Below are 16,159 nucleotides of genomic sequence, written 5' to 3' on the forward strand. Positions count from 1 at the left end.
TCATATACTATTATTGTGATGAAAAAAATGAGTATTCAGTTACAATACAGTAGACATATCTGATCCATAAATCTACTCGTTTGAGCGAGAGGGCGCCCTATAAAATGAGCTCCATGTGTGTTACATGAATTGCACGTAAAATTCCGAGAGTGTCCTATCTTTAGATTATAAGATCTTTGATTGAAATAGAATAAACATTTTAATTTAGTGGCAGAAAAAACATTTAGTATGAAATTAAGGGTGTTGTCTGGACAGTTAGGCCAACACCCCTTCGTCCGCCCCTGAACTGTGGTAGATATAATAATGTTGATAAACCATATATTATAGTTCTATGATGAAACGATGACGATGATGATTTACCGAAACAGATAACTAAAAGAGAAGATGCGCAAATTTTACAGACTTCATAGAAGTTTAGGTTGAAGATGAACTATAGAGGGCGACAATATTTTTCTGCTCGAACAAATATTTTTCACCGAATTTATTAAAGATCGAGCAGCTATCCTTAGGCCTAGGTACGTACTGATATATTTTGCTATTTTTAATATAAATACACTCTCCTTTTGTTCAAATAATATTTCAAAGTTATCAATCGTGAACTAGTGTTCAATAATATAGTAGGTTGTGTTTCTTTTTAACCTGTTAGTATGCCTCACATCTTGAAATAAATGTGGCTAGGCTAGCTAGGCTACTAGACATCCTCCTACCTAGACACTAGCGGAATTAATAGTGCTGACTGCTGTCGAGCATTAATTACTAGAGAGACTTTCTTCCATTGTTGTTTGCGTGCCGTAAAACCCGGTAAACGAGTAGGCCTAGGTTAGAGAACGCCTCACACTCAGCCTAGCCTATACTAGGCCTAGCCTAGGTCTAATAAGATACTATTACTGGTAAAAAAATGTAAACTAAAGGTGTTACTGAATATTGTTTAGTAGGCTAGGCACATAAGCTCTAAATTAATTATATTTTAATGAATTTATATATAAAAATATTCATATAGCCTAGGCCTACTTATTAAAATTAATTATTAAATATTGTTAATGACGTTAGCCTAGGCTAGACCAGGGTCATTTATATAAATAATAATTCCAAAACTAATATAATATTAAATAATTATTATTATACTGTAAATTTACCAGGTTATCATGTTAGTAGCATAGGCCAGGACCATTTATATAATAAAACATAAACCAATATAATATTAAATAATAAATTTATTAAATGTTACCTTCAGTATACTCTAAATTTAATTTTACCACGTTGGAAATGTTGAGAAATCTTTAAAATTGTATTTAGATATGAGATGATGTATTTGCCCGACGTTTAGACAAAAAGTTGAATTTTCTTTCTGATGTTGAAAAAAACTTAATCATTGTATGCCTCGATGACCAGCTGACATGGCTGCACCAAATTTTAGAGGTAAGTTCACTCTACTACTACAGTCCACTCTCTTATGTGTAACTTTATTTAGTCTCAAGTCTTTCTAGGTACGATACGATATTATTTAATGTCATTTTAACAACGAGGTACAAATGAAACTGATTGGTTTACATTTTGATTTACATACAATTATACAAACAATGAATTTAAAAAAAGCATGTAACTGTACCCAATGAATCTAAAGAGAACTTGCTATTAAATATGTGAATTCAATTATAAACAAACGATTGTCGGCAGCGTTTAGTGTTTTGATTCAAAGTGATCAGTCTATCAGTTTGATTAAGCTGAAACCTATTAATAGTTTAAAAAATGAATTAAAAAGCATTTTACTAGTTTTTGTTTGTTTTTTCCACAGTGACCGGGGTTATAAGTCGACCTAGACTTACCCTGCAAATAGATTCCCCGATACACACGGAGAAAAAAAAGGAGAACTTTGCCTCTAGGGGCCCAACACATCTGTAAGTTTGTCAATGTTTGTTATGTAAAATGCAGACCCACAATATTCAGGTTTTAGATTTTTACAGAAAAGGCAATGAAAACATCACATTATAAAATATATTAGGTTTAATTGAAGGATCTACTACTGTAGACAATGATGATGCTTCCAATCTAAAGCTCTGTTTACACTATCAAACTTTATGTGACAAAAAAATGTGATGTGCCCATATATGGACATGATGATGTTATATCACTACCATATTTGAGCATATTACAACTATATTTGAGTGTACGATTGAAGTTAGGAGAGAAGAATCATTTCAAAGCAAGATGTTCATTATTATGCATTATGCCACTTGTTACTACACTACATTTCTTCTGTCCTAAAACACACACATTTTTTGTTTTTTTTTTCTTTTATAGAGAAAGGATGAAATCCAGAAGTCTAGAATCCATAGGAAAGTTAAACATATCTCCTGATGAGGTAATCATTTGGCATAATTTAATCATCAGACGCGAGGGCAAAAATATGCAAATTATTTTTATATACAGTACAGCCAGGTTGTAGAGAAAAGAATGACTCTTGACTGGACTGGTGAATGTTGTTTCTTCCCCAAACTCATACTAAACTCATACTAAAACTCATGTTAAAGTCCCATTCCCTACGTATTTTAGATCAAATTTAAGGTCACAAACTACATTTAAACATGTAAAAATAAATACTATATAGTCCTATTGCAATAACTTTTTCGTCTTTAAACAGTTTCAAATATGAAAAATAAGTTGATTGTAATAATTTAAGTGGCCCACTATAAATTGCAACATGAAGTGTGCACGGATTGATATTTTCGCTTTTCTTCTGTGATTCACCCACTTTCGATCGTGAAGAAAAAACAAATGGAAGATTTGACAACGAAAATACCAGGTTTTCCCCAATCTGTATTAATGGATTCTGTCAATGGGACTTTAAAGGTGTATGCATGGTTTGTTTAAAAAGTTTACAAAGCTAAGTGGAAATATAATGCTTAACTAACTGGTTGTTTACTATTTTTATTTTGTAGTGTTATGACTTCACTGCCCATGATTTACAAGACCAGGGAGAAATTGGACGTGGCAATTATGGATCGGTTAACAAAATGATACACATTCCAAGTGACACGCTTATGGCGGTGAAGGTACCCAAGACTTCTTAATCATATTACATTGATATTTTCTATTTTTATATTATTTGTTTCTGATTGTATTAAGTGCATCAAAGTTGCATTTTGTTGATTATTCTTATACGAGTGAGTTAGTGGCCAAGCGGTTAAGACAGTGGAACCGTATTACCCTGCCATATTAACATCGGCAAGGGTTCAAGCCTCACTTGCTCCATGGTTCTGGTGGTAGAATGAGTCTTCTCGGATAAGGACTATAAACCCTAGGTCCAGTGTACACATCTGGCTCATGTGCACTTTAAAGACCCTAGTACATCTTTCGAGACGAGTAGTGGCTTACCCCGGTGTACTAGTATGTACAGCCACTGTCACTCATCAAGAGGGCCCCTTGATTGTCAGCATACACTGTTTAGGATCACCCTCTATAAATAAGGTGAAATAAGAAAATAAACTAAAAATGCTTCATAACAGGTTGCATTTCCTTGATTACGTTTATTCCTCTTTTTTTTTCATTTCCTGTTCCATATTCCATGTTCTCCTGTTAGCTTGCATTTCCTGAGTGGCCAGCATAAACTTTTATATAATTTATTTAGCTTTAATATATTCTATTTCATTATATTTCTTTAGAGAATTAGGTCGACAGTAGAGGAAAAAGACCAGAAGCAACTGTTAATGGACTTAGACGTGGTTAAGAGAAGCAGCGAATGCCCTTATATTATTAAGTTCTTTGGAGCATTATTTAAAGAGGTATGGTTAAAAATAATACATATTTATAACATGTGCATCTCCATGAAGGTGCAGTATTGTATAATAGATGATTTTTTGCTTGTAAGTTTATGTAGTTGTTGGCCGCAGTGTGTTGGATGTTGGACTACTGATCATTATGGCTAATAAAGAAATAAAAATAAGATTGCGAGTTCGAAACCAACCCTCGCCGCATTGCTTGTATCCTTAGGCAAGACACTTTACTTACGTTTGCCTCTCTCCTCTCTATAAATGGGTACCTGTTTAGGTCAAAACACTCTTTCGCTGATTACTAGCTGCTTTATGGGAGTACGTTTCCATACATGTTTGATTAAAAAAATTACCCGCTGTAATAATGTGAAGCCCTTCGAAACTTTGTGCAATTAGCGCTATATAAGAACGAGAACGAACAAGCATTTATGTTGCTATTGTTGTACCTTTAACTCGAGCCCACTACTTCTGGTAAAGTTTCAAGTATGCTATATATCTGAGAACTAACATGAGCTTGATCTGCCTATATCCAATTGTTGCTTTTTATTATTTTATCCAAATATTATTTGTTAAAATGTTATAACCGTTTGTGTTTATTTTAGGGCGATTGTTGGATTTGTATGGAACTAATGGATACCTCACTTGATAAATTTTATAAATTCCATCACAATCATTTAAAACAAAGCATACCAGAACCAATACTTGGTAAAGTGACAGAGGCAGTAAGTACACATAAAGATTAATTTTACTGCAGTTTTTGCAGTAATTTTTTATTGTGAAATTATGGCTTGTTAGAATAAGTTGTCTCTGGTAATTAATAATTGAATAGGATTTGAGAGACACTTTATTTTAATTATTTAATTTTTTTTTACAGACCGTCAAAGCTTTACACTATTTGAAAGAAAAACTTAAGATTATACATAGAGGTGAATATTACTTCTTATTAATTATTTTTTCTGCCGATTTTCGCTACTGTATCTGTTTCTAATGTATCATATGGTATGGTATAATACAACATCACATGTGTTTGTATCTAGTAGTAAACTAACCCTTAACCTAACCTTACATGATACAGGCACTACATGTGATATAAATGAGATCCTGTATTACCAAATATTGCTATGATACTCGGAAATAGATAAGTATGTGGAAATACAGCACTGGGATTCGAGTGATGTTTTTTGAAATTGTAATTTCTCTAATAAATACTTTTATCCACAGATGTCAAACCATCCAACATTTTAATTGATGTCAAAGGTCAAATCAAGCTATGCGATTTTGGCATCAGTGGTCAACTTGTTGACTCAATCGCCAAAACTAGAGATGCGGGTTGCAAACCATATATGGCAGTAAGTAACGTTTATTTTTTCTTCAAGTTTCATGGATTACATGGATTTTATGAAAAAAGACAAATTCAGTAATTGGTTTATTTGTCCACATGTGAAAGTAATATGCTTGTCAACACTATCAAAAAAGTTTGATGTTCCTAAATATGGTAGTGATATACCCAAATATGGGGCTGCACATCACATTTTTTTGTCACATAAACTTTGATAGTGTAGACAGAGCCTAATGTTTTGGTTTATTCTCTTTACAGCCTGAACGAATTGATCCTCAAGTTTCAACGTTTGATATTAGATCGGATGTATGGAGCCTTGGGATTACCTTAGTAAGTAGACACTGTAATTTGTATAAAATATTTGATTAATAAGGACTGACTGGCCACAGTGTTTAAACATATATTACCCCTCTTTTTGCAGGAAAGTTTTCTTATAATAATAATAATACTTCATTCATCTTTTTTTTTTTTTCGTACCGTCTTTGATTCATAATGATCAAAACATACATAATTTAAAGATGGAAAGCTTCCACAGAATCTCGCAAGGCCTTATAAATATGTAGAATAGGCGTTTTCTATCTACTGTAGTGTATATAAAAATAATAAGTATAAAGTGGTTGATATAATAGTGAACAATCTTGCATCCAAGATGTCTTGTCCATTTTATTTAATGTTTTTTGTTTTAACTTTAGATTGAAATCTCCACTGGAAAATTTCCATATCCAAAATGGCAAAGTGTGTTTGACCAGTTGACCCAAGTGGTCAAGGGGGATCCACCTCAACTTACAAACAACGATGAGCATCAGTTTTCCCCTGAATACACAGAATTTGTTAACATTTGGTAAGTTTTAGGAAAAGGATTGTGATAGGTTAGGTGGTGGGGGGGGGGGGCGGATTTGCTGTCGGTTGGTGAGATATCTCATATCAGGTCAGTTTTAGTCAGTCAAATGGCCAAGCGGTTAAGGCAGGGACGCCATTCAGTGTACTTAAAGAGCCAACAATATTGGTATGGGTTCCAGGCCGACTTGCTCCAAGTTCTAGTGGTGGAAAAAGTCTTCTCGGATATGGTCCAGTGTACACAGTCGTAACCCGTGTGCACTTTAAAGAACCCAGTTCGTCATTCGAGACGAGTAGAGGGGTTACCCCGGTGAACAGGTTCACAAAATAACCCCTGTATCAGGGGGACAACCACCTATCTGATAGGAAAGTCATTCATTTACTATTGGTAATCCTTGGCCTTGTGCCTAAAAACATAAAAATAAAGATTTAAAAAACTTTGAGTTTGTATGTGAGGACAGTGACAAGGAACTATTTTACTTTAAATAATTAAATTATTAATATTGATTCAGATTCCATCAGATATTTAATTTCATTTTCAGTTTAACAAAGGATGTGGCAAAAAGACCTAAATACAAAGATTTACTGGTAAGTTCAAAAATTTGATTTTGTCAAAAAAAATGTGATATGCCCATATATGGACATGATGATGTCATATCACTACCATATTTGAGCACACTTTTTAGACTAACTAGTTTAGCTTTAGTTAAATGCATTGTTGTTGTCATTGCAACATCTATGGCTGGTTAAAATGCCATTGCTAAGTTCTATACCTAATTCTATATCTATCAGTACCCTGCCCAATTAATACATTGTTTAACTAAATGATTAATGACCTTTTAAGCTACTGAAGCCTTTTCATTGATATATAGTGCCTATCCATAATTTTAATTTTTGTAAACATACTTAAGAATAACAATATGCTTAGTTATTTCCTAGGAAAAGTTTGCATATATCCTGTTGTTGATGTTTTATTAACGCTTTTGATATGCAAATTGTATTCTTTACAGCGGGACAAATTCATACATAGGTATGCAAATGAAGATGTCGGGGTTGCACAATATTTCCAACGAATTCTTGCACAAGTTAGGAACTACCCAGCAGCTGTCGACGTGCGTGTATAACAAGGTCTTGTCGACAACATCTATCAAATTTATGGGTTTGTAGGGGGTTTTCCAAAATTCCTAGTTTCTATAAAACCTTATGTGGTCCATGAGATATTGAAAACAACCTGTTTTTAAAATATAAACCTCTCAATTTCAATAGTTTCGGGCAAATTTGTATGCCTTTTGTTTATTTGGCTTTGTTTGTGTTGCAATTTGGCTGATTTGAATTTTTCCCAAAATTTGTTTAGAAAATATATTAAGTTTCAATTTCAACCGCATCTTTCTCCTAGATCATAATCACCATTATAGAGTTTAATAGTGTAATACTCTCAGACAGATGCCCCTAAATGGTGGAAATGATTACCATATTGTATTCAATTGTATGACAGACAAATCTGTTTTCACTTTTAATGCTTGCATCTTATGAGGCAACGTGCTAATATCTAAGTATGAAATACTTCGGTGACCTTTTGGTAGTTTCTCTAGCTTTCAACATGTAGGGTCAAGGTGTGTCAAGCCTTTAGAGTAGCCATGAGGTCAAAGGACAGATTAAAGACACTTTTGTAGCTTTGTTTCTTTACAGTCCACACAAAACCAGTAAAGTTAAACCTTTATGTGACAAAAAAATGTGTCCATATATGGAGGCGATGACATCATATCACTACCATATTTGGGCACATCACGTTTTTTTGTCAAACTAGTTTTATAGTGTAGACAGAGCTTTGCACTAGACATACAGTTATTTATAGTTCTTAAGTTATCCAGGCACTTGTACTGTATCTCTACATACTGGTATAATTAGTATCGGTCCTGTATATGCATATATCACATGTTAGGCTTATGGCCTATGTGATACATATGACACTTTATCACAGCATTTGCCTATGCTACTGTGCAAATTATAGATACAGTACAGCGAATCAGCTAATCCAAGAAGACGTATTTACACAGTTTTATCTAGCATGTAGAGTTTAACATACAAGTTATACAACCTGCATTTATTTGAACTTTTTAGTCCCATAATACTGGACTGTAATTTTTTTTTTCTTTTGAATTACACATTATAATATCTTTCATTTTTATTATATGAAAATCGTATATTTTTTGTGTAAATACATATATATTTAAAACAAAAACATATTAGTGTATAAAATACTCTATGACAAAAGCAACAGGAGCGTGCTAGGTTTCTCAGAATCAGTATGGTTCAGTCTCTCTAGCCCACACTGTTGAGCAACAACAATGATTATGTATTCTTTAATTTTTAGTAATCAATGGAAATCAATTAAATACAAAGATAGGGAGTCTTAAAACAATATTATTGGGCAAGTTAAGTACATACATTGATTTTACTGCAGTTAGTATAAAATATATACAGTAATATTTTGACCTTTTCGGTTGACTTGATAAGATGTTTGTATACTTTAAAGTATGATATATTATGAATATTGTTGTTCTTGTTTATACACATTTTTGTTTTTATACCTACGTTCCTCCATATGCAAAATTCCGAGACGTTCGTCTAGATGTACTGTACTGAAATTACTGAAGATTATGAATATTAATTGGTGATTAGGGTTTGTGAAGCTTGGGACTTTGGCAAAAGATCTCATATTGTTTGCTCAGTTATTACTTAATATATGGCTAATTACAAGATTTTGTTTCTTTTGTAGATGTTAAATAAAAAAAAACAATTAATGTACTGCAGTGACTACACTCAGAATTACGGCAATAGATCCGACTAATCGGAATTACTGCAGTAATTATAAGTTACAGGTATTGATTTTGAAGCAAATCTCTTACAAGTTATGTTGTAAATCCAAAGAATTATGAATGAATAAAATTGAAATATGTTAGTTTCTAAGGTTATATATTTTTCTGTCGTCCGAGTACAATTAGAAGTGTATGTTTAATGGATAAACTAAAGGAAAACAATTGTCATTCATCATGATAGTGGTTTTTGATTGTGTTAAAAAATTGTTTCCTCGGACATCCTTTCTGTTTTTTTCCATCAAACAGCTCTTCTTCTAATTGCTCATTATTGTCATTACCCAATTTAATTATATTTACTCTTTAAGGTAGACTTCTGTTGATCTGTAAAGCGTGGTTCCCACTAGCGACGCAACGCAAGGACGTAACGCAAGTGAATTGACCAATCACAAGCGATGGCTTATTCGATTGTGATTGCTAACTGTCTATAACTTCGCTTGTCATTGGTTAAAACGCTTGCGTTGCGTTTACGTCCTTGCGTTACCTTCTAGTGGGAACCAAGCTTAACTCAATGCTTAATTTACACTCCAGTAAATTTTAAGTGATTATCGGCACGGTCTACCGTCATGTGTACAATTTATTGTTTCTATTAGCTTGGCTGTGCATCTATATTGGTATATGAAAGCATTTATCTTTGATAAACATTTACACTCAAGGCCATGTTGTGAAGTAACATTTTATTAATATAATTTTTTAACCAAAATTCTAATCATTTATACATTGATGAAACCATTCATGATCACAGTTCATACAACCACAGAGAAGTATTATATTACAAACGTCTTACAATCCTAATTATTTTACAAAGTTCTGTGGTTATATTATGGTTTGCGTTTTTTTTTCAGTACTGCTATCATGGTCTTGCTTACAATGTACAGCACTTTGTGGTTTTTACGAAAGATGTTGAAAAAGATACTACATCAAACTGCCAGTTTTACTGCAGTAAATTACAGTACACATGGTTTATTGTGCTTATTACTGTAATTTCCTGATAGTTCTACAGTCCTAGATTTGTAGGAACTTTTAGCCAGAACAACCCCTGCATCCGCAATGAACACACTCTACAACTTTTCCCTGAAAAATAAAAATACAATATTGTTTACTTTCCTTTGATATTGATGAATGAACTTCACCAAAAATAGCGACAAATATATTGCCATATTAAATTGGTCCTTTAATTTGATAAAACATGCAATTAATAGTTGTATTTCTGTACCTCTTCAAGTTTTGCCTTAGGTACCCTACAAATGCAGTTAGTTCCAAAGTTGGTATCCCTGGCTTGTATACAGCGTAAACAGCACAAGCTCTCATAGCCTTGCTTCTTCCATTTTGCAATCAGGTTCTTGTCTGCATATCCTTCTTTAATACAATAATCATACAATTCTGAAATGAATATAATGGTTTATTATTAATAATAATAATATATTTTGCTACATTGTTTATAATATAAACATTTGATTGAAGCAAATTCATGGAGTTTGTGCAATAAAAAATTATAGACAAGATTAGAGGCAGGGGTTTGAAAAACGTCATTTTTGGTATTTATAATTTAGCAAAGATCAATACGCAGACGTAGGATATGATGTGTGTGGCATTTTTTTAACTAACTTAGTACTTACCCCTAGTAATTGCTTTCCGTTTGTAGAATAGATCAAATATGTACCGGGACTTTTGATGGTGAATTTTAAATATTGGCCAGAGAGCCTCAACCTTCCTCTTGCCTTCATGTGGCTCTGTTTCAGCTGAAATAAAGAAATACATGACTGATTATTAGAGAGGCAGAAGAAACCTACGCTAGGCCTAACCCATTCAAGACACACGCATGATGACCATCGGCCGATACTCTCCAACTGGCTGTCGAGAAAGTGAAATTACACGCTTGCATGACCTAATTCTAGGCCTAGCTTATCTAATCTAAAATCTCGGCTTACCTTCTCTCATTTTCTGATCCAATTCATCTAACGTTGGTTCAATCAATTCCCATCCTTCTGGAGTTTTCTTCCTTGATTTTCTAACCTTTGGCATCTTAGAATTCGTTTTTTTAATACAAATAACAACTTCACTTACTTGCGTTTATGGAACGCATCAATTGTTTTATTTGTGAAGTGCGCCCTCAATATTTAGAAAACTTTATTTGCATGTTGATTATTTTAATCATTAAAATGATGATTAGACTGGATTTCTACGTTGTTCAATAAATTCCTCTATGGTTGTAGTACGTACGTTGTAATGGATTGTATGTCTATTTAATTACAGTATTACCATGGAGGAATTATTTATAATCTAAGTACACTATCTTTGATAGTTACCAATGTTTTTTGTTACTGGTATGAATATGATGTTCAATCAACGGGGTCCATCTAATAATATAAAGATCAACAATCTATGTATCTTATGTTTTTACTTCTACTAGGCCTAGATAGACTTACACTATAAGTTTATAACATATTTTTATACACATCTAGTTTTAAACTATTCGCCCCACCATACCCCAACATAATATTAACGAATAAATTCATAATATTGTTAATATTCATTCATTTAAATTGACCGACACTATATCAGCTGCGTACAAAGGTTTAATATAAGAGAGTAATGCTTGTGGTATGCTTGGTTAATATGTCACCAGAGTAAATACAACTTTAAATGCACGAATAATAATTGTTCGGCCAAAGTCCATCGAGTTAAACTCAAAAACAGTACGATGAGTAAACAATACCACTGATTATAGATAAACATCAGATTCTTGATTGGTCATAGTTTGTTTGTTTAAATATCAAACGTTTTTTTCTCTACAACCAACCTCACCCCGAATTGGCGGTTATTCTCGCATAGGTGCTAATTCATATCGTCTACTGGCTTAAATTCACCATAAGTTTGGAGAAACACGTAGTCTTCTAGTAAGAACCAAAACTAAACGAAGACTTCAAAATGAGTCGAAGCTTGGAAAAGATCAACTATGAGGATACGGAAGTTGAGAGAGGAGAAGAAGCGGCGGTATTTGAGGAATACGTGCAGTCTGTTTTTGCAGAGTTTGGCGGAACTCTTCTGTACACTTTTATTGCCTGTTTAGCCGTAACTACTGAGAATCTCGTAGCGATTGCCTTTGCGGAAGGTCTCACCATCGCCGTCCTCTGCTCTGCCTTCTTGCGGATCAGGTACATCAAATAAACTATTTTATACAGTGGGTAGGCCTAATTCAAAGGAGCATGAAATATCATTAATTTAAAATATGTCCCATACAGCAGAGGCCTAATTACCAAGTTAGTTGGTTAATAATGGTTTCTATTTAGAATCACTTTCCCCCTTTCATTTTATAAGTATTTTTTTTAATGAATATAATATAAGGTCTAACAGGACAATAGTTGTTCTCTTCTGGTTTTATTTAGGATTTTATTTGTAACTCATGAGTTTGTATTTATCTTAACTGTATTAAATATGTGTCGTACAACGAATCTGGAATCTGGAAGTAGGCCTAATAAAATTTCTTTTTTTTTAGTGGTGGTCATTTCAACCCAGCCTTGACGTTCGCTGTCTGCATATCAGGTGGTCTGAATCCTGTCCTTGCTGCTATTTATTTCATTGTCCAGCTTATTGCTGCCATGATTGGTGCTGCGTTTGTTAAGGTAAGAGCAATATTAGTGTGGACAGACAGACCAACTAAAGAACTTAAAACGTAATCATCCTCATGATGCTTGGTTCCCTCTAGAGACGCAAAAACACAACGACGTAACGCAACGTAAGGGATTTGACCAATCACAAGCGATGAATGTATTCAACTGACGCTTGTCATTGGTCAACTCGTTTTACGTTGCGTCTACGTCCTTGCGTTGCGTCCTAGTGGGAACCATGCTAGAGAGACGAATAGTTACACATCTCTTAAATATTACTGGTTGTGAAGATGCAAAGCATCGGAGATGTTTGCATAATAATTACGATGGCGCAATTATACGAATAATCGAAAACGTTGAGAGTAACTTAAGTTGTTCTCGGTTGATTAAAAAAAAATTCATCAATATTTGTTTAAATTTAAATTAACTTTTTATCTGAAATAACATTTTTTAATTTGCGTCCTAGTGGGAACCATGCTTGAGAGACGAATAGTTACACATCTCTTAAATATTACTGGTTGTGAAGATGCAAAGCATCGGAGATGTTTGCATAATAATTACGATGGCGCAATTATATACGAATAATCGAAAATGTTGAGAGTAACTTAAGTTGTTCTCGGTTGATTAAAAAAAAATTCATCAATATTTGTTTAAATTTAAATTAACTTTTTATCTGAAATAAAATTTTTTAATTTCAGGCTGTCGTATTAAGAATTTCTTACGATGATATTGACGGAGGGGTGAACAAGCTTCGAGGAAGCATTCCCTACGATCCTTATGATCTAGAACACGAACTTGACGTGACTGGAGGTACGGCCGTCGTTACTGAAATTCTTGTCTGTATCATGATATTCTCAGCATACATGAATGCAAATGTTGACCACAAGAGCAAACAGATTTCAGGACCATTAGCTTATGGATTTTCAATTACTGCAGGAATTCTTTCTTGGTAAGTATAAGAAGACGTTTGTTTGTTTGACTTGTACTGTCGTTACGTCATCAGACAAAAAAAATGTTTTTGATTCTATATGTACGAAAAACAAATTATAAAAACTATAAGAAACGTTTCTTTGATTATGTCCCATCCAATTACATGTTCCCATTAATTTAGTATACCTTCTCCACTGTAGGCCCTTTTATTAAAAAAAAAAACGATTTATAAATGGCCTAATTCTACACTTATTCGTGTGTTCTTTAATTAGAGAGGTCTGTTTGTTAAATCAAAATTATTTTAGTTGGTATAGCTTTCATTGTACTAGTCACCGCGAGTTACAAAGGAGCCGTTATGTTTACATACTTTCATATGACTCAGGAGTGTAAACAATTCCATAGTTGAACATTGTCAATTGTCTAGATATGATAGTAACCAAACACAGGCTATTGTATTTTGTTTTTTTAATAACAACCCAAACAAACATAATAGTGACTCATAACCTTTGACATGTTATATTTACTACTTTCATTTTCAATGTTTGTCGATTTTTCTCATAATTCTTCATTATTTTATTTTCTTTGAATAGTTAGGCATATTATAATTTCTCTTTTTTAGTTTCTTTGTATCTGGTGCATCCTTCAACCCAGCTCGTTCCTTTGGTGCCGCCGTCTGCTCCGGGTACTGGAACGAACACTACATCTACTGGGCTGGACCTTTTGCTGGTGCCATATTTTCTGGTCTTTTCTACAGGTAAGTTTATGTAATTTTCAATTCATCATCATCAACATTGGGCAGGCCTACAATAGAGATCTATAATAGTGTTAAACAACATGTTTTTAAAGTAGTAGGCCTAGTGTGGATTAGCTTTTCATGCAGCAAGCTATGCAATATAATAACCATTCAAATGTGATTATATTTAATGTTTTATTTTGTAGGCTCATACTTGGTGACAGCAAAAGGCGATTGGTTGCTCGCGACTGAATTTCTCAACAAAGCTGATGACCTCTTCTGTCCATCCATCAATGTCAACTGTTTCTACTGTAGTTTTAGACTGTAGGACGTACATTATTATTTGTTTACTGCAGTATAATATGAATGTATTTTTAATTTAATTAAACAGAATATTTACTGCGCAGTATGAAATAAAATTACTGCAGCAATAGAGGAACATTTTGACATAGTCTAGTTAGGTACATATTCTCCCCACGTATCTGCGTGTGCTGTATTATAAATCTCAAATTTTCTTATTGTAATTAAATATAATTCAATTTTAATAACTAAAATAGTTTACTTAAATTTTGTTTTAAATTTGTTTTGGGTCAGGGGAACTTTAAAAGCTTGATATATAAGAATAGACCACACTATTAATAGAAACAAACGTTGTCGTGATTGAGTATGGAATCTACGGCCCTAGTAAAAGTTATTAGATAAACCATATTAATGATTATAGTTATTAAATTATTCCCAATTTTTGCAACACTGATAAATACTTGGACTAGAAAAAAAATATTTTGTGTGGGTTTTTTAAAAGTTTTCATTTGTATTAGTTCAATTTGCCACAGCTCATTGTTAGTTTAGTCATTTATTTTATACTGTATCTTGGTTGTTTCTTTTGTGATTAAATAACGAATCGAACCCTGCTGTTTTCTATTTGTTTATTTTAATTAGGATTTTCCTTTAGTAGGCCTATAGTAACTGAAAAACTTAAACTCGTCTAGCCCGTCTTTTAAAAAACAATACAGATGCCGAATTGAGTAGATTTGCACCGGGAAGGCAGAAATCATGAATAATTCATTACCATAATTATTTTCTATTTAGTATTATAAAGAATTGCAAGATAGCTGACTTCCTGAATATACTAATTTAGTTTAAACTAAACTAAACCTAACCACGGAGGTATAGGCCTACCTAACCCTCTAAATAATCTTTCTCAACTATTAACAAAAAATATGTTCTTGAAAGACCTGGAACCGAGGGCTCCAGTGTAATAGGTTAAAGCCTCTATAATGTTCGATTATGTCATAATTATTTTAATGAATTATTGATTGATGATTTCTGCCTCAATCTCATAGAAAAAAAAAATAATGGCACGTACCACTCTGGGGAAGCAGCAAAGAGAAGAAGAAACGTTGGTGGCGCTAACCAAAACATGTCGTTCAGCTGAAACTGAGTTTTTTATTTATCACAATTTGCTAGAAATTAACTATATTATCGGGTTATGGAGTGGAAGGGAGGTAGAAAGCCAGCACGAGGGAGGGGTAAGCTAAATATCTGGCATGTTTATTTAACCTGGTGATGAATTATAAACTCTTCTTTCACCCGCTTTGTGTAGGCCTCGAGTGACAAGGTTTACTAACGCCGATCGTGTGGGGCACAATGATGCCTGGTGGGCTGGCGGTAGTGTTGCGACAGAGGCCTAGCAATATGCAGAACCCAAGCCTGTGTAAAACTACTAATAAAAATATACTTTTTTAGCAAACAAATGTATTTTCTAGTAACACTAAAGGAGCTAAATAAAAATATGTTTATGATATAATATTTAATTGATAATTAAATTAAAATCATATATAATATTAATTTGAATTATTAATATTATTTATTAATGAGATTATTTACCTAGTACCACTAGACTAGGCCCTAGTTTAATTTTAATTAAAATCTCCCAAATTTGCCACTTTCTGTTTATGAGCTCGTACCCAAATAACCATATCATTATCAATCAATGACAAAATCATAATATACAGTATTAACTATTACAATTGTAAAAAAAATGTAAAAGAAATTTTGTATAC

General features: G+C 33.2%; 4 protein-coding genes across 4 annotated transcripts in view; 3 read left to right on the forward strand and 1 right to left on the reverse strand.

Moving 5' to 3' along the window:
- Positions 1-469: 469 nt before the first annotated feature.
- LOC140061258 (dual specificity mitogen-activated protein kinase kinase 4-like) lies at positions 470-9,258 on the forward strand. Its single transcript, XM_072107767.1, has 13 exons — positions 470-515; positions 1,297-1,419; positions 1,796-1,898; positions 2,302-2,362; positions 2,940-3,053; positions 3,663-3,782; positions 4,373-4,492; positions 4,645-4,696; positions 4,992-5,119; positions 5,368-5,439; positions 5,802-5,950; positions 6,489-6,534; positions 6,957-9,258. Exons 2-13 carry the CDS (start codon positions 1,398-1,400, stop codon positions 7,068-7,070), a joined length of 1,101 nt encoding a protein of 366 aa, XP_071963868.1. The 5' UTR covers positions 470-515; positions 1,297-1,397; the 3' UTR covers positions 7,071-9,258.
- Positions 9,259-9,487: 229 nt separating this feature from the next.
- LOC140061267 (protein BUD31 homolog) lies at positions 9,488-10,922 on the reverse strand. Its single transcript, XM_072107777.1, has 4 exons — positions 10,754-10,922; positions 10,442-10,564; positions 10,039-10,205; positions 9,488-9,896 (listed from the first exon to the last, which is right to left on the reverse strand). Exons 1-4 carry the CDS (start codon positions 10,845-10,847, stop codon positions 9,846-9,848), a joined length of 435 nt encoding a protein of 144 aa, XP_071963878.1. The 5' UTR covers positions 10,848-10,922; the 3' UTR covers positions 9,488-9,845.
- Positions 10,923-11,535: 613 nt separating this feature from the next.
- LOC140047770 (aquaporin-8-like) lies at positions 11,536-14,986 on the forward strand. The gene is made up of 5 exons (XM_072092806.1): positions 11,536-11,980; positions 12,322-12,448; positions 13,132-13,382; positions 13,983-14,117; positions 14,303-14,986. Exons 1-5 carry the CDS (start codon positions 11,754-11,756, stop codon positions 14,346-14,348), a joined length of 786 nt encoding a protein of 261 aa, XP_071948907.1. The 5' UTR covers positions 11,536-11,753; the 3' UTR covers positions 14,349-14,986.
- Positions 14,987-15,509: 523 nt separating this feature from the next.
- LOC140061272 (integrator complex subunit 1-like) overlaps positions 15,510-16,159 on the forward strand; it is a 30,318-nt gene continuing 29,668 nt past the window's right edge. Inside the window, exon 1 of the mRNA XM_072107782.1 lies at positions 15,510-15,625. Coding sequence (XP_071963883.1) covers positions 15,586-15,625 — 40 coding nt within the window. The 5' untranslated portion in view covers positions 15,510-15,585. The remainder of the gene's footprint in view (positions 15,626-16,159) is intronic.

This window comes from Antedon mediterranea, chromosome 1 (assembly GCF_964355755.1).
Source record: "Antedon mediterranea chromosome 1, ecAntMedi1.1, whole genome shotgun sequence".
Taxonomy (NCBI): Eukaryota; Metazoa; Echinodermata; class Crinoidea; order Comatulida; family Antedonidae; genus Antedon; species Antedon mediterranea.